The sequence below is a fragment of the Rousettus aegyptiacus genome, unplaced genomic scaffold, assembly GCF_014176215.1.
Source record: "Rousettus aegyptiacus isolate mRouAeg1 unplaced genomic scaffold, mRouAeg1.p scaffold_m13_p_5, whole genome shotgun sequence".
Lineage (NCBI taxonomy): Eukaryota > Metazoa > Chordata > Mammalia > Chiroptera > Pteropodidae > Rousettus > Rousettus aegyptiacus.
The window spans coordinates 116789118-116815754 of record NW_023416308.1 but is presented as its reverse complement, the minus strand read 5'-3'; the positions used below and the strand labels follow the sequence as shown (position 1 = coordinate 116815754).

The following is a 26637-nucleotide window of genomic DNA, read 5'->3' as shown; positions in this document are numbered from 1 at the left end:
GGATGAGTAGATGGTTCCCCAAAAGAAAGCAGAGGCACCAGACCCAGAGTGGGAGCAGATGAGAGGCAGACAGGACCCACGCGCCCCAGGCTCCAGCTGCCCTGGGCCACCCACACCTGCCCGCAGCCTCCTGTTTCGCAGAAGTCAAAACGCCTCAAATAAAAACTGAACACGACAATCCCCTCACCTAAACCTACTCACTACACTCTCCCTCATCAGGTTGGGGTCGCCTTGGGCACCCCCCACCTCACTCCATTGATTGTCTCCCTTCCTGTTCTTTCAACCCCTCCCTCATTAGAAGCCTGCATTTCTGCATCTTAAAATAAAAACAAAAAACAAAAACTTCCTCCTCACTCTCTCTGAGCCACTGCTTTCTCCTCTTCCTCCTACCGCTGAGTGGTGCTGCTTCGGCCTACCTTAGTTTCTCACCTGCACCTTGTCAACAACCCCCACGCCACTGAGGCAGCTCTGGCGAAGGCTTCCCTAAAGCCTGCAGGGTGTCCTAGCATTTCACAGCTGGCCTCCCCCTCCTCCCAAACAGCCGTGGGTGGGCACTCCAGGGGCTCCTGGATCTGGCTGCTTTTCAGTCTCCTATGAAGAGCTGTCCCTTTCTCCCTAGGGTGAGGTAGCCTCCTCTCAAGGTTTACACATCTCTCTCCACGCCCCTATGTTCACATGCCCACTCCAGAACTCTCCTCAGTGGCCTCATGAGCACCCCAAATTCATCACAGCCAAACTTGTGATCCTCAGGCCTAATCCTGTTCTTCCCCGGGTCCCCCAACTGGAGAAGACCCCTGCCCGAGTTGCTGCAGAAAGAAACCTGAACGTCCTTGAGGGTTCGTTCCCTCTCAGTGCCATGTCCAGGCAGCCAGCAGTGCTCTCGAGTCACTGCCACCACGGACCTCGAGCCTGCCTACTGCTCCCCACGCCTCCTGCCCAGCCTCGCCAAGCCACTGCTCCCTGAAAGCACCAGGATCTGCTCAGAAATGGATGTGGACTGACTGGGTCCCTGCCCAACTCACAAGCCGGCCTTCGAGGCCTTCCAGAATCTCCCCTATCTCTGCTCCCCCTGCCCCTCTGCCCGCATCGTGGCACCAGGCACAGAGCTCATCCTGTCTGTCCCTGTGCAGCAGCCCAGAGTGGGCAGAATGGTCTCCATAAGGGAGACAAGAAGCGGCTGTTCAGAGAACGGTAGGGACCTGCCCAGGGTCACACAGCACCATGAGACAGGTTGTCACTGGCACGACCGGCAGCTGCCGGCTCACGCCCTACACCGCTCTACCCACGTTCCTCCTGTCGCGTCCCTGCTCCTGCCCTGGCAGATCCGAGGCCTCCAGCCCCTCCCTGCACTTGGCCACTGCCCGGCCCACCACGGCTCCTGGCCCCAGTCCAGCGTGCAGAAGTCAGGTGGATGAATGGAAAGGTGGCCACGAAGCCCTGGAGAGAGGCTGGGACAGACACTGAAGTTCCCTTTTATTATTATTTTTTAATAAATTTAAGAACAGTTCTATCTTCTCTTCTCCCCCCAGAACAACTAAAACCAACTAAAAGGGGATGTGGCCTGGGGGGCAGAGGGCGCTAGGAGTCATAATCTTCTTCGTCCTCTGCATCAGGTGCTGAGGGGCCCGGGGGTGCTGGGGGCAGAGGCAGAGTCGAGGTGAAGGGCATGAAAGGTGTTGGGGGGCTGCAGGGCAGAAAGCAGGAGAGGAAGATCAGGCCACTCTCCAGGGCCCATTCCTGCCCACTGAGCCTCACCCCGCCCTCCACAGGGCAGCATACAGTCCGCCGCCCTCTGTACCAAAGGGGAACCAAGCCCAGAGAAGGGAAGGGCCCAGGGCAAGGTCACACAGCCCCTGCTCAGGCCCCATCCACTGCCCTCCCCCGGGCACAGGCTCCTGCTTTTAAACCCTCCTCAGTTCCTCCCTTTCCATCCCCCAAATATGCCACAACCAACAGAAGCAGGGAGGCCAGGAGGAACAAGACAACCTTGGGGCCACTGAGCTGCTTACCTCTGAAAGTGGGTGGGGGGGTGGCTAGCCTGGGGTGGCGCCTGTGGCGTCTCTTCTTCTCCATCAGTGTCGGTGTCCTCAGACTCATCCTGGGAGCAAGGCAGGGGTCAGAGGTGACAAGAAAGGCATGGGCCCATCACGGAAGAGCCTAGACCCCTGGTGTGGCAGCGACAGGAGGTTCCCCTCCATAGCTCCGATTTACAAACAAAGAAACCGAGGAGCAACAAGGTCACAAGGTGAAGCTGGGACCAGGCCCCCAGCCAGCTCAGAGGGGCAGGACAGAGGGTTGAGGGCTTCACTCACCTCCTGTTCAGAGTCTGTCCCCGACAGCTTCTTGTCCTTGCCTTTGCTTCCCATCCCACCATTCTTCCGGCCACTGCCGGCTGGCTTCCGGCCCCTTTGGGAAGGTACGATCCATCTGCCCAGAGGTCTCCCCGCTTCTTCCCCACCCGCCAGCCACCTCTAACCTCAATGGCCTTGGCCTCCATGTCTGGACACTTGGCCCTGGCTCCCTACCTGCGGGCGCCCTTGTCCCCATCCATGTGGTTGTCTTCCCCATCCCCCTGCATGTCAGGCACGGATGCCACCAAGTCCTTTAAGAAGTCAAACTGCTGCTCCTGCTCAATGCACTGCTTCCTGAAAGAGGTGAGGAGCAGATGGCATCCGGCAGGGCCCAGGTGTCTGGGCTCTCAGCAAGGGACAGCAAGAAGCTCTGGATGTCAAGAGAATAGAGCCTGGAAAACCTCCGCCCCACCTCCACCACCTGACCTCATCCCTTTGCTGGAACACCCAGCCCCTCCCCTCCACCTTCAAACCCACCAGCCTCCCACCTCCCTGTCAGGACGCAGCTTCTTTTAAGTGTGTGAGTGAACTCCTGGGGCAGAGCCCCACCGGGCCCTTCCAGCTCCGCAGCCACTCACAGGTGGGACGTGGTCATAGTCTTGGCGTTTCGGGACTGGGTCACCTGGCAGGCCTTCTTCAACAGCGACTCCAGGAAGAGCTCGAGCGCCCGGGCTCAGGGGCGTCAAGGAGAACGCGAGAGTGGGGCCCCAGCCCACACGAGAGGACCCTGGGCTGCCTCCCTCCCCCACGTCCCTCAACCCAGCCGGCACTGGACAGGATACAGATGATGACAGGCACAGCCGCCGCCACCTTCCCAATCTCTTCGTCCGTCTGCATGATCTTCTTGATACGCGCCTGGGGAGGAAGAGGAGAGGTCGGACCCCGTAGCCTCTGTCCCAGAAAGGGGTGCTGGGGGAAGCGAGAGGGGTATCCCGGGAGAAAGGGGGCGGGGGGCACCGACGCCGGGAGGGCACGGAAGGGGGCGGGGCGTCCAGGTCCCCGAACACCGCGATGCGCCCGCCCCACCAGCCGGGCCTGGGCCCGAGCCTCCGGGGAGCTGCACCCGCTCCTCCCCGGCCACGTGCTCACCGGCGGGAACCGCGCGTTGTACTTCTTCTTCTTGCTCGGCATCTCCGGGACTCTCTCACCGCGCCGGGCCCAGCACCGCCGCCAGCAGCCTCCCGGCCCCGGGGCCTGCTCGCCGCCCGCCCGTCGAGGTTCCCCCGGGTCCTGGTGCCGCCCGCTCCGACCCCCGCAGCTCCCCACGGGGTCCTAGCGCCGCCTGTACGGACGCCGCTCGCAGGGCCCGAATGCCCTCCCCTCGGATCCCGCCGGGCGGTGCGCGTCGGCCCGGGACAGGACCGCCACTCCCGCCCGCCCCCAGGCCAGAAGAGCGAACGTTAGCCCCGCCCCCCGCAGGCGCGCCCCTCCCGGTTCCCTGATGGCCTCGCCTCCGGGGTCAGCCCCGCCCCAGGCCCCGCCCCTTCCCTCGCCGGCCCCGCCCCGCGGCGCGCTCGCTCCTGCTCGGGGGCCCCGCCCCGTGCTGCGCTTGTCTATAAAGTTGTTGTTGAGGCGGCGGGACGCTAAGATGGCGGCGGCGGCGGCAGCCGTGGCGGGGGCGGGGCGCGGCGGCGGCACGGATTCCCGGCAGGAGCGGAGCCGGGCCCGGGGCTGGCCCGGTACCGAGCGCAGCGAAGGCCGAAGGTGACGGCGGGGCGGCGAGAAGGGGCAGGGCCGGGCAAGGGCCACCCTGACGGTGGGTGCTAATGGCGGCGAGCACGGCAGGGCCGGTGGCTGGCTCTTCTGCAGGTTTTAACAAGCCGGGGTTCGAGTCCGGACACTGCCCTAGTAGCCTCAGACCCGTCACTGACCTATGTGGGCTTCAGTGTCCTTATGTTTAAATGGGCCGAATAATGCCCGCCCGAAAGGCCTGGCTCTGCAGGGCCTGACTGGGTGCTGTGCGAACTGGGGCTCTTTCGCATCTCTGCATTAAACGCCAGCGTTCAGAGTACCTGCCACCGGCGGGGACCAGGAGGTGTAGCTGGGCCAATGCTTCTGCACTTGAATTTACATTTCGGCCCTGTCTCTCACTACGGATGTGACCTTGAGTAAACCCCTCCTCTCTGAGCCTCACTTTTCTAAGTCAGAGAGGGTAGAAATAACATTAGCAACAATCCTCGTGTAGTGCTTATTCCCCCTCAGGCTTTAATTGTCATTAGCACTATGAGCAGGTGCAGTTATCCTTGGTAAAGATGAGGCAGAGGAGGCATGGGGACTTGCCCAAGGACTGCGCCTGGCACTCACTAGGGCCCAGCAAGCTGCAGATCTGTCAAAAACCCTAATTCCGTTCCCTCACAACAGGATGGAGCCAGGTGAAGAGCTGGAAGAGGAGGACTCTCCAGGTGGCCGTGAGGATGGCTTCACTGCTGAGCACCTGGCTGCAGAGGCCATGGCCGCTGACATGGACCCCTGGTTGGTGTTTGACGCCCGCACCACGCCTGCCTCTGAGCTGGATGCCTGGTTGGCCAAGTATCCACCATCCCAAGTTACGCGCTATGGGGACCCTAACTCGCCCAACTCTGAGCCTGTGGGCTGGATTGCAGCATATGGGCAGGGCTACGTCCCCAACTCGGGAGACGTGCAGGGCCTGCAGGCCGCCTGGGAGGCTCTGCAGACCAGCGGGCGGCCCATCACGCCAGGTACCCTGCGCCAGCTGGCCATTACCCACCACGTGCTCTCGGGAAAGTGGCTGATGCACCTGGCACCTGGCTTCAAGCTGGACCACGCCTGGGCTGGCATTGCTCGAGCTGTGGTCGAGGGCCAGCTTCAGGTGGCCAAGGTGAGCCCACGGGCCAAGGAGGGTGGGCGCCAGGTCATCTGTGTTTACACAGATGACTTCACGGACCGCTTGGGTGTGCTGGAGGCGGATGCAGCCATCCGTGCAGCAGGCATTAAGTGCCTGCTTACCTACAAGCCTGACGTCTACACCTACCTGGGCATCTACCGGGCCAACCGCTGGCACCTCTGCCCCACTCTCTATGAGAGCCGTTTCCAGCTGGGGGGCACTGCTCGTGGCTCCCGTGTGCTGGACCGCGCCAACAATGTGGAACTGACCTAGTGGGGCCAAGCTGGGGAGGCCGTCCTCTGTGCTGTCTACTAGGGATGGATCCTCCCATCCTCCTCCTATTTATCCCAAGGAGGCCAAGTCCCTCAGCTCCGAGGACTAGGTCACTTGGGAACTGCCTGCATCTTCGATCCCCTTGACCTTCCGCCCTCTGTTCAGGGCTGACTCAAGTCCCCACAGGCTGGAGGCCCTGGCTCCCTGGGCGCCGATGCCCAGCCTCTCTCTTCAGTGCCGTTCCCCTCTGCTATCCAGAACCACAGGCTGGGTGCAGACACCGAAGGGGAGAGCCTTCCTGGGCCGCCCTCGTCCCTAGCTGTACCTCCCTGTCCTGCATCCTCCCCTTCTCTTCCTCACAAGAGAGAATACTTAGTGCTCCATCCCCTCTCCCTGGAGTCTTCACAGTCGGGGGGACAGAGGCCCTGCAGGCCTGAGCATGCCATTTTGTTGGGGATGGTGGTGATTGTGCCCACTCAGCCCCTGGCAGAGAGGAGATGTCAGGTCCATGGACAGAGGGTCTGCCCCTCCCCGCCACCTCACCTGCACCACCTTCCTCCTTTCTTTCACTACCTTGTCATGTGCCTGCTCCTGGCATTTCAATAAAACCCAGCTTGGGTCTGTGTCTTGAGTGTTTTTTAAAATACTTTGTTGGTTATGTGCTTTGGTTGCTGGAGAGAGGCGGGGCCACGAGAGCCTGCCCCTCAGCCCTGACTGGGCCCTCCTAACCGCCCCAGTAATAAGACACGCCTCACTGCCTAGGCTGGGAACCTCTCAGAGCCTCTGCAAAGCCAGCGGTGCTTCCCTTTATCCCAAGAATCAGAATCAGTTCTCAGTGATTTCCCATAAATCCAGGGGCTTGGCCCAGCAAAGTCCAAGAGGCCATGACCAGCCCACAGAGCGTGTTTGTGCCTATTAGAGAAAGGTACCCTCTTGGTCCTGGCATTTCAGGTCAGAGCACATGACCTGATAACCAGACAGGGTGGGCTGGGTTTCAGCGACGTAGGCTGGACATCCTTGTGCAATGAACAACCTGCGTAGCTGTACATAGCCCTGGAAGCCCTCCTGTTCGTACTCACCTGTCCACCACTCTGACTATCACAGGCCACTGGACTGTTTGCAAAGCACTTCCATAAGCGTTATTTAATTCTCACCGCCTGTTTAGAGGGAGATGTTGGCCCCATTCTGTGCTCAAGGAAATTGAGGCCAAGAAGGGCGGGGAGTTAGGGTCACACAATGAGCTGGGTGGAGCTAGGACTTCACCCTGGTCCCTTCCTCAGGCAGAGCGCGGTCCTTGGTTTCACCCACAGTGAGTGCCTCACAACTGACCAGGCACATTCACTCACATGATCTCACTGGGCCACCCCACTTGACTGAGGCTGCTGGAGCCTCGGAGCCTGGCTCTTCACCCTCACAACCCCGTGCCTGGGTTTCAGGCCAGGGTGTCTGGCAGGAAGCCCCTTGGGACACTGCTCTCGTGCCATACCGGAGCTGACTCAGCCTCCAGCAGCCTCACCAAATTGGAATTTAGAGCAGGGGAGCGGAGATGCCACTGGGCTGACTGGCTGGAAGTGGATGAGTCATGAGATGCTCGCTTAGCCCCCTCCCCAGCTTCCTCCCCACCCCAAGCGTCCCCAGGGCTGAGTCCCCCCTCAGCCCAGCCCTGGGAAGTCCCCAGAGCTGGGTAGTCTCCAAGTTGGAGCCTGGTATCCTGCCTCCCAGAATGTCAGTGCTTTGCACTTGTCCAAAGTGGCCCAAGCCTTGGGGCGATCCTGGCCGGGCCCTCGGGTCCCACAAAAATGCCCAAGTGGTGCCAATACCACCCGGTTCTCCTCTCATAACTAAGCATTTCTCAGTCGTCCCTCCTCCATCCTCACGGCCCTGCTCCAGTCTGTTCCTCACTTTCTCAAACCACTGCAACTGCCTCCTTGTCCCGTTCCCCTGTTCTCCTCCCCCTTCTCCCTCCCCGCCCCCCCACCCAGCCAGCTCTCCTGCAGAGCCGCCTGTGTCCCTCTCCTACTCAAAGCTTTCTGTGGCTCCCCACAGCCTGCAATATAGAGTCCACTCTCCTGAGCTGGCCGTGACCTAGCCCTCCCACCAACTACCCCAGCTTCCCTCAGGCGCCCTTTTCCGCCCGTGTTCACCCCACCAAAGCCAACTGGCACTTCCTTCACCCCTAGCATGCAGCCCTGATCCTCAGGCTGCTCCTTCTGCTTGAACACCTGTCATGCAGCAAGGGTCGGGAGGTTACTTATGTGATCACTTGCTTGGCGTCTGTCTCCCTCTGGCCCCTAAGCTGCATGCCCAGACTGTGGACTCAGCAAAGGCAGGAACAATGGCTAAATTTCAGGCCTATCCCCAGAGCCTAGCACAGAGCTTGGCCACAGCAACCTCTCTATAAATTATTAAATGAATGAATGAGTGAATGGCTCAAATCCGGCCCCTGCCGTTCCTCCGGCCCCTCTCTCCTCCGGTCTCTGCTTCGCCCTTCTTGTGTCAGAATCAGCAGCCGCCTGTGGTTTTCTTGCACACATCCTGGCGTTTCTCACGTTTGTGCCTTTGCTTATGCTGTCCTCTGCTCGGTGCGCCTGATCTTCGTCTGCTTTCCTGGCCGACTCCACATCTCAAACCCAAACCCACCACCCACTGGCTCGTTTTCTTGGCAATTTCTCCACTCCCCACCCCCATCCATCTGCACCCCGGGCTCCCACAGCGTTCACCTACCTGTGACTCTCATCTATATGTGCAGGGCCCCTGAAGGACAGTGACTGTGCTTTATCCCTCAGCGTCCAGCATAGGACCGCGGCCTAGCACAAGCGCCAAACCCACATTACTGAATAAACGAGTGATTGAATGAAAGTTACTCTCGCTCTGGGCCTGTTTCCTCATTCTGTTCATAACATGAGAAAGGCACTGTGCTGAGTGTCCACCTACGTTATCTCTGCTAAGCCTCACCTGGCTCTATTATTATTGCCCTTTTGCAGAAAAACAAACAAACAAACAAAAACAGTGGCCCAGAGAGGTTAAGTGATTTGTTCAAGGTTACAAAGCCATAAGTAACAGAGCCAAGATTTGAACCCGGGTTACCCAACTCCAGAGCACCTGATGCGTTGTTGAGCCCCCATTGTATGAAAGTGCTGTTGGGGAGAGGGGCTGCAAAGATAAACAAGACCCAGCAAGGACTTAAGATCTGATTTGTAAAGCACAGAAGCAGCTGGGAGAGAGTCTGGGCCAAGACTAACATTCCCATTTTTCTGGTGGAAAAACTGAGGCCCAGAGAGTACATCGACTAAGCCTACTTGGGCAGGAAGGCTCTCCCAGGCCTACCGTGGGGATTGCTCCCCTGCCGGGCCAAGGGCTCCCCAAGTTTCACCCCTTCAGCCTGGCAGAGCATTCTGCCATGTTTGGCTGGCCCCTTCCCATCTGGGAATAAGGAAGTAGCCCCAGCCCAGGGTGGACTAGGCTGGGCAAATTTGGACAAAGTCCAGTGTTCTGCTCTCTTTTATGAAACCATGGGGGGGGGCATGACCGAGGCCAGAGAAAGGAGACAGCCACACGCATGCAAACCCCCCAGCCCCAAGAGGGATGCTGTAGAGGGGCTGGCCAGGAAATGGGGAGAGTCTCTGCCTCGCTCCCAATTCCAGCTGGGGCTAGGCGCCAACCTGGGGAGGACAGGAAACAGCTGAGTTGGGAGAAAACTTCGGCCAGAGCTTTGGCGAGGTTCTGGGGATTTTCCCAGCAGGGCAACTGTCCCCTGCTCCCGCCTGCTGGGAGGAGCCCTGGCAGGGATGAACCGCCCCCTCCAATCAGTCACAGGGCTGAATCATCCCCAGAGGGAAACTCCCCACTTCTCTGACACGCATCTCCTGGACACCGAGGGGTAACCTGAGGGTACCTAGACCAGAAACCCACCAATCCCTTCTTTCCTCCATGATTAGCCTCCCAGCAGGGCACGAAAACCCCCCCCCAAGTCTGGCAGGGTGGCGGAGAATAAGGGCAGCTTCCTGGGGAATGACATCAGAGACTGGAACCAGAGTGACCGCTGGATGAGGGGCACCTCTGGCATCCTCCCCTCGCCCATTTCTTAGATGAGAAAATTGAGACTCAGGTAATAAGAACGAACACATACACAGACCTCCTCCACACCTGGTACTACTCTAAGCAGTCTGCCCTCACTGTGGTCCTCACAGCCCTCATATTACTGAGACGGAAACTGCAGAAGGAAGAGGTTAAGTAACGTGGCCATGGTCAAGGCTAGAATCACTCCAGGGGCCTCCCTAGAGCACTTGTGCACACCCCTGCGACAGGGACCTCTGTCCCTGGTCCCGGAGAAGCTCTGGTGCCTGGGAACCCTAGAAGACAGACATGTCACACCTCTGGGCCCTGGCTCCTCCCAGGCTAAAGGGTTAAAGGGTGAGGGAGCTGGCTCTTACAGGGGGAAAAAATAATAATAATTAAAACAGTTGAAAATGCAGCAGCCAGGAGAGGGCAGCGACGCATTCCCGCCAAAATGTCCCTCTCTAGGGCTTTGACTCCTGTCCAAACCCCAATCCTTTCCTTCCAAGGCAGAGCCTCCCTTTCCTGTCTGCCAGCCCCGTCCCCGACACCACACACACTCTGGCACGTACTCCCAGGCACACGGTGCACCCCGAGAGTCCAGCCTCCAGGCCCCTGCCCCTCAGTGAGCCTGGCCGGCCCTGCTTCCTCTGCCCGGGCCAGGGGCGCGCAGGGCGTTGGAGGGGAGAGGAGACGGTGTCTCCTGAGGCATGGCTGAGGGCCTCACACAGACAAGCTCTGCCCCATCTGGCTCCTGCTCACAGGTTGCGTGACTCAGCCTCTCGCCCCCCATGACTCAGTTTACACTGGTGCCCAGAGGTCCTCCCAGCGAGGGTGGGGCAGTTTACTGGCCCAGCCCAGACCCGCCAGCCTTTCATCCCAGGATGAGAGTTTTATCCCTCTCCTGGCCCAGAACAGGAGCTGGCACCCTGTAGTCCGGGGGTGGGGGAAATCCTCAGGTCTCGGAGGTTAGGAAGAGTCCAAGAACGGGGTGACAGGACCCAGCTGCCCTGGGCCTGGGTCTGCAGGGAACAAGAGTGGCCTTAGGGTCAGGCTGAGCGGGCAGAGCCATCCTGAGTACCGACAGCAGAATCCTTCATGCCCTCTGTACTGGGGAAAGGGTCTTCATGGCACAAAATATAATAGCAAGAAAATTCGTACTAACAGTTTTTAATTTCTTACTGTAGTCCTATGCGGAGTGCCATCCAGCGGGACTCCACTGAAACCTCTGGTTCTAGGGATCGCAGTATATAAACCACTAAACTGCAAGCAGGGGAAACTGAGGCTCCCAAAGGGATAGGGACTGACCTGAGATCACATACCAACTTGGAGACGGGCTAGGGCTGGGATCGTGTCTGTGACGCGCTCCCAGCTGCCCTGGGCTGATGAGGTGACTGGTGAAGGGGCGAAAGCTCTGGGAAGGAGTCGGGGGCTGGTAGTCCAGGTCCTTCACTCTCTGAGCCTCGGAATCCTCCATGCCTCATGGGAGAGGACTACCATCACAACAGGGTGGCATGAGGCTCAAAGAACAGCAGAGGGACACTCGTGGGCATTGAGCTGGTATCTGGGAAAGGAGAAGGGTGATAACCAGGCCCTAGAGGCAGCAGCCCAGCCCCCTTCTCACCATGCGCTTCCTCAGCCCAGGCCCCACCAAAGGGCTACCTCTGACCCCCACGCCTGGATGGCCAAGTCGGAGGACTTTCCCACAGGAGACTCCACCCCCTCCTCCCCAGACTCCAGCCTCAGTAAACAGAGCACAGGCCACTTCCCTGTTCAATCACTTCTCAGGGGTCCCCTTGTCCCCCAGCCCAAGTCAAGCTCCTCAGCTTGGCATTCAAGCACCCTGGCTTAAGCCTCTCTCAACGCAGCCTTCCTGGTCAGAGCCCCAACACATGTCCCACCGTATTCTCTGGACCACAGGGACCCAGGCCTTAGTGCCCACTGACTCCAACCCCAGAATGTCTCCCCAGCCTCAAATACCCCTTCACCAGGAAGGCTGCTCCTCCAGCCCCACCCCGGTGGGAAGAATGGTTCCTTCCTGAAGGCTGCAAAGGGGCTTAGAGAACTTTCTGGGGGATGGGGATACTCTGCATTTTGATTGGCACGCCCTTACACAGTGTGTGCAGTAGTCAAACACAGGACTGGTACATTTAAAAAGTGTGAATTAAAATAAAAAGTGTGAATATTATTGAATGTAAAATATACTTCAACAAAGTTTTTTTTTTTTTTTATTAAATGGGGCGGATCTTTATGCACTCAGTGGATTTCCAAGATACAAGAAAACAAACAAACAAACAAAAAAAGAAGAGCAAAACAAGATGTAGAGGCGGCAGCTACCTTCTGGGTAAAAAGATATGCAAGACACTGGTCCCAGTGGGGAGGGAGGCTCTTCACTGCACAGCCCTGTGTAGCTTCTGGACCTCAAAGCATATAAACGACTTCTAGTCCAAAAAGAAATGCAGTGACGAGTTTAAAAATTTAAGTAAAAAATAAAAATCATGGTTAAAATATTTTTTTCTTCTCCACACTATATATATATATATGATCTCCCCAAAATGCAAAACCTTTAAAAATTATTCTAAGCGGTTTTAAAAAAGTGATATTCTGCATAGCGCTGTGGGACCATATTGCATGAAGGATGTCACCTAGGTCGGGGGCTCGTGGCTCAGAGAGCCTCCTAAGGAAGTGGTGGGGAAACAGAAACCTGCAGGGGGAGAGGAAGTTGGCCAGGTGAGGGGGTGAGGGAGCGTGTCCTGGGCCGAGGGAACAGCCTGTGCGAAGGTGAGAAGCTCAGTCCGGCAGCGAGCCTGGAGAGAGAGAATAACTGGGTGCTGATAAGGGAGGAGCCTAGGCAGGGGGCCCCGGTCTGGAAGGGCCTGGAATGCCATGTGAAGGATTCTGGCCGCTTTCAAGAGGCAGACTAGCAGGGTGGTGAGGAGCTCGGGCTCTGGAGACTGACGGCTTCGGTTCAAAACCTGGCTCCACCATGACCTCGTTGTGCGGCTTTTAGCAAGTTGCTTATTTCTCTGTGCCTCCATTCTCTAACCTATAAAGTGGGTATAATATTATTATCTTTCTCTACAGGGTTATTGGGAGGATTAGTAAATTACTTTGAACCGTGTTCGTGGGAGTTCAATGAGTGCGAGCCACTAGTGTCACCCTCTTGGTCCTCGAAGCGCCCTCAGTTGACACACAACCTAAAGGAAACCAAGGCGCGTCAAGCATCCCCTCCTCACCCCTCCCCAGGCTTCAGGCCCTCCTGTGTAGCAATGCAAAAGGCGCCGAAGCTTGGAAGGGTCCAAGCCGGAGGGGGAAATGGTCAAAATTTTAAAAGATTCCTGAGAACACTGTCAGGATTTTTTTTTCTTTTTTAAATCCCCCAGGCTGCTGGGTGGGCTAAGCAGCGGACAGAGCTCAGCTGAAGGCTGTGGAGAGCATCCAGAAGAGAAAAGATTCAGGAGAAAAAAAATTTGTTGAAGTGGCTTGAAATGTCACCTCCAGATGTGGGGCATCTGGAGCTCTTACTGCTGGTGGGATGTGGAACGGTGCAACCACTGTGAAGAACTGTTAGAGAGAATCGAAGCCAACTCTGTACCCTCAGACCCCACAGTTCCACCCCGGGCACATATCCGAGGGAAGTGAGTGCAGTCGGCCACCCAAGGACACGTATGAAGAACACTCGCAGCAGCCTTATTCATATGAGCCCCACACAGAGCCCCCAGTATCGTCATCAGGAGAACGGAGGGAGTGATTGTGGACTATTCGTGCAATGGAATGCTACGCAGCAGTAGGTAAGACCAAGCTACTGCCTCCCCAATGACGTAGACGAATCCCTCACGCGGGCTGAATAGACCAAGCCAGACCCAAGAGAGTGCACGCGGTATGGTTCCATATGGTTTCTATGGAGTTCAAGAAGCAAAATTAATCTATGGTGGAAGTCAGAATAGCGATTACCTATGGGTGGGGGGCGGGAGTGGGAGGGGGCACAAGGAGCTTCTGAGCTGCTAGAAATGTCCCATATCTTGATCAGGGCGGTAGCTAAATGGTTTTATGTACGGGTAAAAAGTCATTGAGCTGAACACGTTGGGTGAGTGCACTTTAACGTGCGTATGTCAAACTTCGATTTAGTCAACAGACTAAAAATAAGAACCAAAATTATAAAACTATTAGAAGAAAATATAGGGGTCAATGTTCATATATCCGATAAGGGTTTGGTAGCCAGAATAAAGAACTCATAAAATTCAACAACAACAAAAGCAAACAACTCAATTAAAAATGAGCGAAGGACTAGAATAGACATTGTCCAAAAAAAAATATGTACAAGTGAATGGCCAACAAGCACATGAAAAGATGTTTATTGATCATTAAAGAACATGACTGGTTTTTAAGGAAATGCAAATCAAACACAGTGAAATACCACTTTCATTTAACAAATGTAAAATGCATGTTGGCAAAGATGTGGAGAAATTGAAACCCTCATAAATTGCTGATGGGAATGTAAAATGGTGCAGCCAGTTAAGAAAACGGTCTGCCAGTTCCTGACAAGGTTAAACAGTTTCAGTACGACCTGGCAATTCTCTGAGGTACAGACCCAGGGTAAATGGAAACGCATGTCCACACAAAAACTTGTACACAGATGTCCATGGAGCATTATTCATAATAACCAAAAAATAGAAACAACCCGATGTTCAGCAACTGATGAATAAATCAACAAATTGTGGTACATCCATACAATGGAATATTATTCAGCCATAAAATGGAACAAGTACTGATATGTGCTACAACATGGATAACCTTGGAACACACTATGTTAAGTGAAAGAAACCAGACGCAAAGGTCATGTATTGTAGGGTCCCATTTGTATGAAATGTCCAGAATAGGCAAAGCCATAGAGACAGAGAGCAGATTAGTGGTTACCAGGAGACTGCAGGAGGGGGGAATCGGGGGTGATTACTTAAATGGGTATGGGATGTTTTTCTGGGATGATAAAAAAAATTTGAAACGAAAAAGGAGTGGTGATTACACAACATTGTGAATGCACACAAAAGTCCACTGAAGTGTACAATTTAAAAATGGTTAATTGTATGTTATACAAATTTCACTTTGATTTTAAAAATAAATAAACTTCAATTTAAAAAAGGAATGGAAACCGAAAAACATAAAATCACCCCCAAGGCCCTGAGGGCACTGACAGAAACCCTTGGGTGCAAAGCACATTCCTCCACTGCCTCCCTTCACCTCACTGCAGCTCCACGATGGGCTCAGAGGGGGAAAGTGAGCCGGGCTCACAGGGCTGCCAAGAGACAGTGCCTGGGTCTCTCAGACCTCCTGGCCCCCTGGCTCCCCAAGCACTGTGGCCCCCTGGGATTCTTGCCGGGCCTCTCTGGGTGGGAGCTGGTGAGGTCAGGGGCCAGGAACGTTTCTGCAGCCACGAGGCAGGAGTTAATGACTGAGGAGCTTGGAATGCGCTGCCTCTGAAAGGACCTCCTTGTGGCTCCACTGACGGTTAGAGCAGGAAGGGACTTTCGGAGTCATGTAATCACACACACACACACACACACACACACACACACACACACACGAGACCTGAGCCTCTGCTCGGTCACTGCCCTAGGCTGCTTGGGGAGTGGGCAGAGTGGTGTTTCTGGAGCAGGCAGATGAATGCAGTCAAAGATGACCTGATTCGAGCCTTGCATGTGCCACCACTTGGCCCCTGTCACCCTGAGCTGTCCAGCTTAGATGCAGCCAAGGATTCCAGATATGAGTTAATGAGTGTGTGTACATGTGTGTGCTGCATGAGTGCCTTAGCGTGTGATTGGAGTCCCAAGGGCTCTCAACCCCGGGGCTTTTTATTAACATATGTATTTATTTTTGCTATTGTGAAGTCCTTACTATATGCTGTGCCAAGCATGTGACATTATGTTATTTCTTTTCTCCAGTAACCCTGAGATATAGTTATCATTATGTCTCCATTTTACAGATGAGCAAACAGAGGCATTGAGAGATTGTGTGCCTCATCTAGGTCATACAGCTGTTGAGCAGCAGAATTCAAACTAAGAACCAAGAGTTGTCTATGGCCATGCCACCCTGAACACGCCCCAGCCTGTCTGATCTTGGAAGCTAAGCAGGGTTGGGCTTGGTTAGTACTTGGATGGGAGACCACCTAGGAAGACCAGGTGCTATAGGTGTAAAAAATAGAACTCAGAGTTGTCTGATTCCAGCATGTGTATTCTTTTCCATGGGTCATACTGCCTCAAAAAAATCTCTTACACACATATAGCCACGCACACACAAACACACACCTATATTGTTCATTCTGGTAAAAAGCTGTTGGTTTCTTTTCTTCTTAGTTAAAGATAAGCATTGAGTAGAATGAGGTCAAAAGTAGAGGCACCAAACTGGTATCCACCTTCTGCGTACACAGCAATTTACAGCTTACAAAGCACTTTCACATCTGTGATCTCATTTGATCCCACAGCAGCCCTATGAGGTCAGCAGGAGGCTCTCTTATTCCCACAGGGACCAGGACTCAGAGAGTCCTACCTAGAGTCACAGCGACAGATAATGGTAGCTCTGGGACTGGAAGCCCAGAGCCAAGCTGGCCTTCTGGCTCTAAGTCCTGAGTGTATTCACAGAGCCCTGGCCCCTGTCTCAAAGAAACACAGACCAGGGCTCCACCTTCTGAAATCTCCCTTCCCTGAGGACAGCCAGAGCTGATAAAATGGAGGTGCTGGTGGAAAGCAGGCAAGCCCAGATCTTTCTGTAACTGTGATTCTGGCAGCTCCTTACTCTCTCTGGGCTTCAGTTTCCTCATCTGCAGAATGGGGGGAAGCAGAGAAGCCTTGGGGTGGTCCCCTCAGCACTGACATTCTGCATGTGTGAAAAGGTGTCCATGAGGGCTTTGAGAAATCTTGCCTGAGCCTAGGCTTGGAGCTCCCACAGCCCTGACTTGGCAACCTACCAGCCAGCCACCCGCTTAGTGATCTTAGGCACTTAATTTCAACATCTCTTAACTTTAGTCTCCTCACCTGTAAAATGAGGGTGATGATGGTGCCCTCCTCCCAGGGTTGTTGGCCCTTGGCTGTTGACTCTTGACCCTGACCTCACAGTCACATAGGCCTTTGACATAATTTCCAAACAAGTGCGATGACTACACAGCCCCAGCAGAGCGCAGAAAATGTTTAAGGAAAATGGCAGATTTTTTTCAGGCCAGGGGATACCTATGTTTCACTGCATGCTCTCACTGCTTACAGGGGCTCTGAATTAAAACTCGTTACAGCTCCTGAAATTATCCCGAGAGTAGTATAATTATAGTGCATTGTATTTGTGGGTATTTAAAAGCATTAACTTGCTGAAAGTACACATTTAAAATATACTACCACCTTTGTCTACATCCATGCTATCCTGAACAAGCCGGATCCCATTTGATCTCGGAAACTAAGCAGGGTTGGGCCTCGTTAGTACTTGGATGGGAGACCACCGAGGTAGACCAGGTGCTGTAGGCATAAAATAAAAAATAAGGGATTGTAAACTGACAAGGTCCTTGCAATCTGTAAGGTCAACCAAGGATTGCCTTGCTTAAAAAGAAAATAAAACGTACCATCGCTTTTGTAACTCTGGTTGGTCATTTATTAACTTTTTAGCAAACCTGAACCTTAAATTTTAAGGTTCAAGGCTTAAAACAATGTTTTAAGACTGAAAACAATGCCAGTAAAAGGCCCCACGCCTGAAGCTTTAGATAGTAATAGCTTGGTTCCTGGCATAAAGTACCCGGTTAATAATAATAATAATAAAAACAATAATTCACTCAAGTATATAATCCACTTTAGTTTCCAGACCCTTTTCACATTCTTCATTCCACTCCCACGCCCGTCACGGTAGCTGTGTGAGTATTTCTTCCCATTTTACCGATGCAGAAACCGAGCCCCTCCCGAGAGGTGAGAGGGCTGGGGAGGCGGGCTGGAGCGCCGGGCGGGCTCGCGGTCTGCGCGAGGCGGCGGGGCGCGGCAGGGCGGGGCGTGACTGCTCGCAGGTGCGTAAATCAGCAGGGGAATCCTTGGCTTCACCTGGGCGCGGCGAGGAAATTGCACCATGTATGGGCAGCTACGTCAGAGGGGGCGGATCCGCCTCTGTGGCTGGGGGATACCAAGTCCTCCTCTTTCCCCACGTTAAGGCGGCTACCCGACTGTAGGAGGTGTCGAAAAGTTCGGGGCGGACTGGCAAAACTCAGCGCATCTGAGAGGCGGAGCTCCGAGGTGACCCGCGCCTCGCGCAACGCCCCCCACCCCCAGTCGAAGTGGTTCAGCCCGAGGATTTCATTCATAAAAAGAAAAGACTCCGTGAGGAGCGAGTGAGTCAGAATCCTAGCCGCCGACGCGGACCCCACAGAGCAGCCAGCCCAGGGCATGTTCCGAGACTTCGGGGAACCCGGACCGAGCTCCGGGGCCGGTGGTGCGTACGGTGGCCCGGCGCAGCCCCCCGCTACAGGCCAGCAGGTGAGAGCGACACGACGCCTGGAACGCTGCGGTCCGCCCCGGCCTGGACCGGGGCGCAGGGGGACGGACCGGGTCTGGGGGCCTTGGCCGCGGGTCCTGCCCACTTTCCGCCGCCCGCGGGCACTTGCCCCCACAGCGCAGGGGAACGCGCGCCGCGGGCGGGACAGAGATCTGCGAATGTGCCCTCTCTCGCTCACCCCTTTCCCCCTCCCCGTCCGTCTGTCCCTCCCTGGTACCTTTCTTTCCTACTGTCCGCCGCTCATTTCTTTGTCCCATCTGCGTTCGAAGGGGGCCCCTGGGCACCTGCGTTCGTCCTGGCCCAGACAGGATCGCGGGGCCTGATTCATCTCGGTCTAAATTCCAGGGATGGGACCCGGAGTCCGGGCTGCGACCGAGAAATCCCCACACAGGAGGGGGGCGGGATCCATCGGCAGGCTAGCTCGGACAGACTGGGAATCCTCGACACTGTGATCGCCTGTATTTCTGTCCGTTTGTCTTTCCCTCTCAACCCCATCGCCAAGTCTCTATGCTCTTCTCGAGGCAGCGCAGTCTGGTGGGCTCCGGGAGCCTTGACCTCTTCTTCCTTAACAGGTTGGGGCCAATCAAGACCGCGAGGTGCTGGGACGTGCGCGGGGTCATGCAGCGGGCAACTCCCGCACCCCGACGCTCGACTTTGGGCACCGAAGGGCGCCCGCTTCAGGCTGGGGGGACCAGGGAGGCTGCAGGTGCCCATTTCCTGTCGGGGGGCCCGCAAGCACGTGTCGCTAGGGGAGGGAAGGAGCGCCGTCCGTTCCGCCGAGTCACGGCGGCCGAGTCACGGTGGCTGACTCACCGGGCGCCCCTCCCTTCCTGGCACGGAGCGGCCCGGGCTTGGAGAACGTCAGGAGCGAGAGATACCGCCGGCGGTGCCTTTAGCCCGGAACTGGGGTCACTGGGCCACTGGGCCCATAAGCATTGGGCCGGGGACACCGCTGTACCGACTTGCCTGGGCTTGTGTGAGCGCTTCCCGGACGACTGGGTGTCCACACCCAGAGCTCAGCCCCAGGGCTTGAACCCAGTTCTCCTCCCCAAACACAGAGTCCCCATCTCAGACCATTCCTCACATTTCTAGCTGAAAGAATAGTGGCAATTATAATACCTGGAGTGCATGTAGTACAGCCAGGCATCATGTGGGGCAGTTTTCACCTCATTTATAGTATTTTACAGAATCTTAGACCCAATTGATTTAAAAACCCACCATTATCTTTGCCACTAAGAATTTTTAAAAGTTGCCAATTAAACTGTGATTTCAAGCTACTAAAGGGTACTTCGTAGCATCAATGAAATGCCGTAACCCTCACCTATCGCAGTGGTAAAAATGAGGAAATCGAGGCACGTCGAGGATAAATAACTTGCTCAGAGTCATAGCCAGTAAGTGGCTGAGCTAAGATTAGAAATGTGACAGCCTGAACCCAGAGCAGTGGCTCTTGCCCACCACAGCCCCTGGTACCCGCCACTTACCAGGTTCTGTACACACACATTCTCTCACCCGAGTCTCTCACAGCCACCCTCAAAGTTAGAAGCTGTAATCATCCTCTTTGTGCAAATGAGACTCAGGCAGGGTGCAAGGGTGGGTAAGAGCCTGGTTACTTGGGCCCAAACCCCATTTCCCACTTACCGTGGACGACTGTTTTCTTGTCTGAAAAGGAAGATACTGTTGTGCAAATTATGAGTCAGTATTTATAAAGTGGTTGGGACAGTGCCGGGAATTCACACTTTATAAATACTAGCTCTGATGGACAAATGGAGTTACAGAGAGGTTACGTGACCTGACTAAAGTCACACAGCTCAGGAGCAGGGACTTGTCACTCAGTCTGACTTCCAAGCTGTGCTCTTTTTGGTCTCTCAGCCGCTGTCTTGAGGGTAGACAGCGTTGTGGCTTGTGTGCACTGGAAGCCCTTAATCCACACAGCCTCACCCCTGGCCTTCCATTTCTTATCCCTCAGAAATTCCACCTCGTTCCAAGCATCAACGCTGTGAGCGGCAGCCAGGAGCTGCAGTGGATGGTTCAGCCTCACTTCCTGGGACCCAGCAGCTACCCTAGGCCTCTGGCCTATCCCCAGTACAGCCACCCAGTACAGCCACCCCGGCCAGGAGTCATCCGGGCCCTGGGGCCACCTCCAGGGGTGCGTCGACGTCCCTGTGAACAGGTAAGAAGCAGAGGCATTCACTGCCCTGGTACTGATGGCCACAGGAGTGCTGAGGTGCACAGGATAAGCGCTTGCCCAAAGGGAGAACACAGCCTTAGAAGGGGGAGAAGGTAGCACTGCTAGTGACCATTGGCCAAAGTAGAAAGTAGAGAGGAGCCCCTGGGGAGACCCAGAGGGCACAAAGCTCACTTGTGGATCGGTAAAAGCTTCCTAGGGTGGAGGCAATATTAGCCTAGAAGAATATATAGGATTTGCACAGAGTTGAAGGAAAGGACATTTGGGGTAGAGGCGATGGCAGGAGCAAGAATGGGGGTGGAGGTGAGAACCTTTAAGGTATATATGTGGAAAGGTGCATGGACGTAGAGGGTATCCACCTGCTGACATATATGGAGAGGGCGGGCCTATGCTGTTTATATAGCTAGAGAGAGAAAAGAAAGGAGAGGGTTCCCTTTAGCTACCATCTGGATCTCAGTTTCCCTACCTCATTTAAAACACCCCTGGGGAATGTACTCTGGTTTCCCCCACATTACAGCCAAGGAAATGAAGGCACAGAGAGGTAAAGTCACTTGCCCAAGATCACACAAGTAATGAGCAATGTGCAAGTCTAAAGTTAGATCCTAACCATCAGGCAACACTGTCTCACCTGGAGCTAAGGGAAGGCTTGAAATTGAGTAAGCTGGGAATTCTTGCTTCCCCAACCAGGGTTCCTGCCCACAAACTGCTAATAAAGTCCTTACTAAAATAAATAAGAGATAGAGGGTCTTTAAGAGAGTGGGGCCTCTTTCCCCTCCCTGGGGCATTTTGGTGTATGAGACTGTAGTGAATGAAGTTTGCCCATTAAAGAGATCGAACTGACAGTGGGTAGAGAATGGTGAAGGAGTTTGGAATCCTGGGAAGGATGTGTGATTGGTCAGGGGAGGCTTTCCCAGAAACAGAATGGCTAGCCTTTGTGACCAGCTGGAAGGGGACCGTGGGGTGAGCCCCAGAGGCAGGCTCCTGGACTTTTTTCCTTCGGTCCTGTCCCAAGGGTGGCCTTTGATCCTGGGTACTCTTAGACTGGGGCTGTGAGCTGTGAGTGGGGTCCTTTTGTGAGATGTGCCCTCCAAAGGCTGGCCTGTCACTTGGCATTGAATAGAATGAGTGGATTTTAATTTCTGCTCTAGGACCATAAATAAGTTATTCATCCTCCCTGGGCTTTAGTTCCTTACGTGGAAAGTTGTGTTAAGAATCTACCTTAAAAAAAAAAAAAAAAAAAAAAAAAAAACAAGAAGAAGAAGAAGAAGAAAGAAAAAATAGAATCTACCTAAAGCACTTAGCTGGAATACAGTAGTTTCCCAATAAACCATTATTTAGAGGCATTCATTAGCCGCTCCTAGAGAAGAGAGACTTGGTTATCCAGAGATTAAAAAGAATAGGGTCCTTAGAAAAACAGTGGTCCGGTCCCAGGGGCTCCAAGGAGGAAAGGCCACTTCTGGCTGGGGAATGAGAGAAGGCTTCCCAGAGGCAGAGGCATCTTAGTTGAGTCCTGGGAGATGTGAGGGGTTAAGGTTTGTGGAGGGGCGGGGGAGGGCATTCCTAGAGAGGGGCTTTGTGGTAGGCAAAATTTGGGTGCAAGGAGGAAATTTAGCTAATGCGAATTTACTGAAGCGTGAGTGCGGGGAACCCCTCGCGAGTGCGATAGTCCTTAAAGCGCAGAATGAGGGCGGCCCCGCGCTGTCATGCCCTCCGCCAGGGTCCTACCGCTGCTCCCCGCACCAGGCGAGTGCCAGGCAGCCAGCGGCCCCGGCCCCACGCCACTGCTCCCTCTACCCCCCAGATCAGCCCTGAGGAGGAGGAGCGCCGTCGAGTGAGGCGTGAGCGAAACAAGCTGGCCGCGGCCAAGTGCAGAAACCGGAGGAAGGAACTGACCGACTTCCTGCAGGCGGTGAGCAGCAGCGGTGCGGAGGGTGCCCAGGCCCCGGCCCACCGGACCCCTGAAAGGCCCCAGCTCCCGTGAGCCGTGGGGACCAGGGGGCACTAGTATATGAAGTCTCCTCCCCCAGCTCCCTGTCATAGGGGCAGTCCTCTGGCGAAAAGGACGAGGAAAACGCGATTAAAGATCAGCTGCAGCACACCTTACTAGAATAGGAGCAGAGCTGACTCTGAGATGAAGCTGGGGCAGATAATCTCCTAAAACGCCCCCGGGCCCTCTTTGGAGGCGTGCCCATTTTCTCCCACGGGCTCATGGGAGTTGCAGTCCAGACTTGCTGGAGACTCCTCCACTCACCCTACTTCCCCCCTCCTCGCCAACCCCCAATTACTACCACCGCGGAAGGCGACGCGGTATTCGGCCCTCGTCTTCTTGATTCCTCTCCTGACCCTCTGCCTGCAGGAGACTGACAAACTGGAGGACGAGAAATCGGGGCTGCAGCGAGAGATTGAGGAGCTGCAGAAGCAGAAAGAGCGGCTGGAGCTGGTGCTCGAAGCCCACCGCCCCATCTGCAAAATCCCGGAAGGGGCGAAGGAGAGCAACACTGGCTGCACGGCCGGCACCAGCGGTACCAGCGGCACCAACAGCCCACCAGCCTCCTCCCGCCCTGTGCCTTGTATCTCCCTTTCCCCGGGGCCTGTGCTTGAACCTGAAGCATTGCACACCCCCACACTCATGACCACCCCCTCCCTGACTCCTTTCACCTCCAATCTGGTCTTCACCTACCCCAGCACCTCTGAGCAATGTGCCTCAGCCCACCGCAGGAGTAGCAGCAGTAGTGGGGACCCATCCTCTGACCCTCTTGGCTCCCCCACTCTCCTGGCCTTATGAGGCACCCGAGCCCTCCTCCTCATGGGTGCCCCCAAGCCAACATCTTCTCATCCATTGGTCCAGCTGGCCTGGGCCATATCCCATGTCCAAACCCAGCAGGTTCTTCTCCACCCTTCTGGATGAGACTGAGCATATTTTGCTTCCTGGTAGAGCTAGCTTGGAACCACCAAAGCTGCCCACTGTTTTAGAGCTGGCCTCTCTAGCACAATTTGCACTAAATCAGAGACAAAATATTTCCCATTTGTGCAGGAGAACTCCTGGCAGCCCCAAAGGACTTTGTAGATCCCTAGAGGTCCTCTGGAGCCCTAACTCTCCCCCCCCAGACCACCCATGTAGTCATCATATTCCTCTTCCTGTGATCCACACAACCCTACCCCTTGACAGGTGATATGCTACCAGCCCAGAACACTAACTCACCCAGCCCCACTGTCAGCAGGACCAGGTGATTGAACCAGGGCATTATGCCTGCCCCTCCTGAATGGCACAGCTCCAGTGTCAGAGGATTCTGTGATGAGCTGACTTCCAGCTCCCAGCTCTGAGAAGACTTTAGCTCCAGGGAATCCAAGCCTCCACCACAAGAGCAGCTGCTATTTATTTTCCTAAAGAGTATTTTTATACAAACCTGCCAAATGGAATAAAAGGCTTGAAACTCTGGCCTGGTTTCTTTGGACACAGAGGCTGAAAGAACATTTGGAACCAGAAGCCCTAGGCTTGGGTCTCAGCTCCACCCACTCACTGCATGACCTTGGACAGATGATTTGATATTTCTGGACCTTGATTGTCTTATCTGACAAATGAAGCTACATCTGCTCTGCCTCATCTCCAGGACTGAGAGGAAGAGAGTGCTGTGGGATGCAAGCCAAGAGGATTATCATCTTCCTCCTAGTGGGGGCCCACCTGCTCCTGCCTGAGCCACAGGAGGGCGCTGTTATTGCCACCTCAGGGGAGGTGGCCGAGTGGATTCTAGGCCCCCAACACCAGCTTCCTGCCCCCATTGTCTTGGGCAGGAAGGAGCCCGGAAGGGAGCTGTAGCCACTTCAGGGGCAGGATCACCGTCTGTTCTGAGGCCTGACAGGGAAGAGGGGGGTAGCCAGCGTCTTAACCACGGTCCCACATCCCGCCCCAGGCTTGAGGTAATGGGGAGAATCGGACTCAGTTCTGTAGCTCCTCCAGATGGGAATGATACTCCGTCTCAACGTCCCCGCCCTTGTTCTAACCTCCGCGAGTTCCAAACAGACGCTGCCCAAGCCACGGGCTCTGCTTCCGTCCGTTTATTATCCTCCACCCAGCCCCCTGCAAGTCCCTCCGCTCCAGCCTCCAGTCCCCCTGCTGCCCCGCCAGCGAGAGCGAGGGGCCCACCGCAGTGCCAGGGTCTCTAAGTCCATGCCAGCGGCCTCTCTTGCACAGCCGGGTCGGCTTCCAGGTCCCGAGGTCCACTGCAATCCGGGAGCTTGAGGAGCCATCCAGGCGGGAGTCGGCACGAAGGAAGCTGCGTCCTCAGTCATCTGGGGAGCAGGCCAGGGGTAACTGATCGGGACTGCCCACGCTGCCAGTGCTGGAGCTTCCATCACCGAGGTCGCGGGGCCCGCAAGGGGGCAAGGCGAGCTCGGGTGTTGGCCCGGCGCCTGAGCTCCCCGCACCGCCGGGGCCGCCGCGGGGACCCCACTCCTCGCCCAACGCCAGGCAGAGCTCCTTAAGCGCCAGGTTCTCCCGCAGCAGCTCCTCCTGGCGGCCCTCCAGTTCCGCCAGCTTCTGCCAACAACCGCCCAGGTCCTCGCGCACAGCCCGGGATGCTTGGGTTCCGAAGAGCTGCCACTGGCGAGCGGCGCGCCGCCCGCGCTGGCGCTCCGAGTCCAGGAAGCAGCAGAGGTCGCGCAGCTCGCGGTTCTCGGCCTGCAGGCGCCGGTTGAGCTGCTTGAGCTCGCGGATCTCGCCCAGGTGACCCTGTAGCTGCCGATTCACCTCCTGCATGAGGCGGCCGCGCTGCACCAGAGCCGCCAAGCGCGCCGCCTCCTCCCGCCGCAGGCGCCGCACCAGCTCCTCCTTGCCTAGCGCCGCCATCTCCTCGTCTGTCAGCTCCTCCAGGCCGCCCACCTCGGCCTCCATGGCTGCTCAGGCCTCTGGAGCATCGCCTGCCCGCCGCCGCGGCCCAGGAGCCCTACGTCGAGCCCAGCGCCTCTAAGGCTTAGGCTCCAGCTCAACCACCCGCAAGCTGTGGCGAGCTAGCAGAGGGGGCAGCAGCCGCGCGGGGGTGGGCACGCGGCGGGGCGCGCGCCGGGGCGTGGCTGCCTGACGTTAGGAAGGACAGCCAATCCGGGGAAGCCTCCCCGGGAAGGGGCGGGGCTTGAGCGCATTGAGCAGCCCTTGGCCCACTCCGAATTGCGGAGTCCCTGACTCGCCTGGACACTAGGTCTCAGCGTCCTTTCACTCCTCACCAGTCAACCTGAAACTAGGCGCTTCGTACCTCCCAGTTCCAAACCTCCTCAAGTTCGAGCCTAGGCCTCTCGGCTTCTGAAAACCAAGACTCGGGGTTCGGCGTCTGAACTCTCCAGCCCACTCCAACAGAACACCAGACCGACCGCCTTTCCATCCTTCCTAGCTTAGCTCGAACTCGAGAATCTCTGCTCACTGAGCATGGCTCCCAGCTCCTCCGAAACCTACGTCCGAACGTCCTGGCTCACCATCAGCCTAACCTCCCTCTCATGAAGGGTTTCCTGCCCTGGAGTGGTTAACCGGGGGACATAGAAGGGATTCGTTTGTTCAATAAACCTTTATTGTGTGTAAGACCCATGCAGAAATAAGCTCGATCAAGACTCTTATACTGTCCTCAAAGAAGTCAGACTGGCAGGGGAGGCGAGCTGTGGAAAACAAGAATTGAAGGAAGGGCACGGTCTCAGGGGATTCCCGCCCCTCCGCAAAAGGTTTCCCAAAAGAGGAGATATTCGAGGGTCTCTGAAAGATGCACAGCACTTTTTTTCAAGTAATAATAAAGCTATTTCAGGGAGAAGGGTTAGCATGATGACAGATGCCGGGGTCTCAAAGGGCCTAGACGCTTTAGGAATAGTGAAAGCAGCTTGATTTCTTTTTGAAAGGCAGGTGCGTAGAGGAAATTTGGTAAGAGAGGGAGAAAACAAAGGTAGTCAGAAGACAGATTCTTCAGGGGCTTTCAATACTAGACTGGAGTATTTTCACAGGCAAGTAAGGATTTTAAGCAGGGGAGTAACGTTTTAAAATATTCATTTTTAAAACAATTATTCAGGCTGCTCTGTGTGGGATGGATCATGGGGAGAGAATGTAGGCAGGGAGATTAGTAAGAACACTGTGTCAATGGGCAAGGAGAGCTATGCAGAAGGACTGGGCCAGAACAGTGCCAGTGGGGGTGGAGAAGACAAAACAGATACTAGAAATACACAGGAGGCAAATCCGCAGAACTGAATGTGGAGAGGAGTCTGGGAGAAAACTCAGGTTTCTGGAAATGAGAACTGGGTGGATGTTGGGTGGGGCTGTCAATGACATAGGAACGCAGGAAAGAAACAGACTGGGGAGACCAAGAGGTCTGCCTAGCTTTTGAGGGCCTGTGGGAAGATAGCATGGAAAGACTCACAGATGGGCGCCCTTCCGGATGTGG

The 26637-nt window shown here is 55.5% G+C and overlaps 4 protein-coding genes and 2 pseudogenes across 9 annotated transcripts; 4 read left to right on the top strand and 2 right to left on the bottom strand.

Moving 5' to 3' along the window:
• Positions 1-1449: 1449 nt before the first annotated feature.
• On the bottom strand, positions 1450-18662 carry DRAP1 (DR1 associated protein 1). 4 transcript variants are annotated; one of them, XM_036221889.1, is made up of 7 exons: positions 18257-18662; positions 3134-3206; positions 2930-3023; positions 2526-2645; positions 2313-2406; positions 2010-2098; positions 1450-1684 (listed from the first exon to the last, which is right to left on the bottom strand). In XM_036221889.1, exons 2-7 carry the CDS (start codon positions 3186-3188, stop codon positions 1579-1581), a joined length of 558 nt encoding a protein of 185 aa, XP_036077782.1. In that variant the 5' UTR covers positions 3189-3206; positions 18257-18662; the 3' UTR covers positions 1450-1578. The 4 variants fall into 4 exon arrangements, with proteins under 4 accessions (XP_036077782.1, XP_015974980.2, XP_036077784.1 ...); XM_016119494.2 differs by lacking the exon at positions 18257-18662 and adding an exon at positions 3441-3719; XM_036221891.1 differs by lacking the exons at positions 2526-2645; positions 18257-18662 and adding an exon at positions 3441-3728.
• On the top strand, positions 3023-6115 carry CUNH11orf68 (chromosome unknown C11orf68 homolog). Of its 3 annotated transcripts, none has more exons than XM_036221887.1 (2): positions 3023-3225; positions 4713-6113. In XM_036221887.1, the coding sequence occupies exon 2, from the start codon at positions 4714-4716 to the stop codon at positions 5467-5469; it is 756 nt and encodes a 251-aa protein (XP_036077780.1). In that variant the 5' UTR covers positions 3023-3225; position 4713; the 3' UTR covers positions 5470-6113. The 3 variants fall into 3 exon arrangements, with proteins under 3 accessions (XP_036077780.1, XP_036077778.1, XP_036077779.1); XM_036221885.1 differs by lacking the exon at positions 3023-3225 and adding an exon at positions 3930-4055 and having other exon boundaries at positions 4713-6115; XM_036221886.1 differs by lacking the exon at positions 3023-3225 and adding an exon at positions 3999-4107 and having other exon boundaries at positions 4713-6115.
• On the top strand, positions 15595-15713 carry LOC118603340 (annotated as a pseudogene).
• LOC118603713 lies at positions 16912-17030 on the top strand (annotated as a pseudogene).
• On the top strand, positions 17727-25810 carry FOSL1 (FOS like 1, AP-1 transcription factor subunit). Its single transcript, XM_016119496.2, has 4 exons — positions 17727-18020; positions 20006-20209; positions 22026-22133; positions 22581-25810. Exons 1-4 carry the CDS (start codon positions 17931-17933, stop codon positions 23007-23009), a joined length of 831 nt encoding a protein of 276 aa, XP_015974982.2. The 5' UTR covers positions 17727-17930; the 3' UTR covers positions 23010-25810.
• Positions 24266-25279, bottom strand: CCDC85B (coiled-coil domain containing 85B). Its single transcript, XM_016119495.2, has one exon. The coding sequence runs from the start codon at positions 25113-25115 to the stop codon at positions 24507-24509; it is 609 nt and encodes a 202-aa protein (XP_015974981.1). The 5' UTR covers positions 25116-25279; the 3' UTR covers positions 24266-24506.
• Positions 25811-26637: the final 827 nt, after the last annotated feature.

What these genes read in the sequence shown, in the direction of transcription:
- DRAP1 (XM_016119494.2), bottom strand. Translation starts at nt 3,482, where the DNA reads ATGCCGAGCAAGAAGAAGAAGTACAACGCGCGGTTCCCGCCG. An exon ending in GGCTGTGCCTGTCATCATCT is followed by an intron (nt 3,024 to 3,133) that starts GTATCCTGTCCA and finishes GACGCCCCTGAG; the next exon opens with CCCGGGCGCTCGAGCTCTTC. An exon ending in CCCCCCACCCACTTTCAGAG is followed by an intron (nt 1,685 to 2,009) that starts GTAAGCAGCTCA and finishes TCTGCCCTGCAG; the next exon opens with CCCCCCAACACCTTTCATGC.
- FOSL1 (XM_016119496.2), top strand. Translation starts at nt 17,931, where the DNA reads ATGTTCCGAGACTTCGGGGAACCCGGACCGAGCTCCGGGGCCGGTGGT. An exon ending in GTCGACGTCCCTGTGAACAG is followed by an intron (nt 20,210 to 22,025) that starts GTAAGAAGCAGA and finishes TCTACCCCCCAG; the next exon opens with ATCAGCCCTGAGGAGGAGGA. An exon ending in TGACCGACTTCCTGCAGGCG is followed by an intron (nt 22,134 to 22,580) that starts GTGAGCAGCAGC and finishes CTCTGCCTGCAG; the next exon opens with GAGACTGACAAACTGGAGGA.
- CUNH11orf68 (XM_036221885.1), top strand. Translation starts at nt 3,940, where the DNA reads ATGGCGGCGGCGGCGGCAGCCGTGGCGGGGGCGGGGCGCGGCGGCGGC. An exon ending in GAGCGCAGCGAAGGCCGAAG is followed by an intron (nt 4,056 to 4,712) that starts GTGACGGCGGGG and finishes CCCTCACAACAG; the next exon opens with GATGGAGCCAGGTGAAGAGC.
- CCDC85B (XM_016119495.2), bottom strand. Translation starts at nt 25,115, where the DNA reads ATGGAGGCCGAGGTGGGCGGCCTGGAGGAGCTGACAGACGAGGAGATG.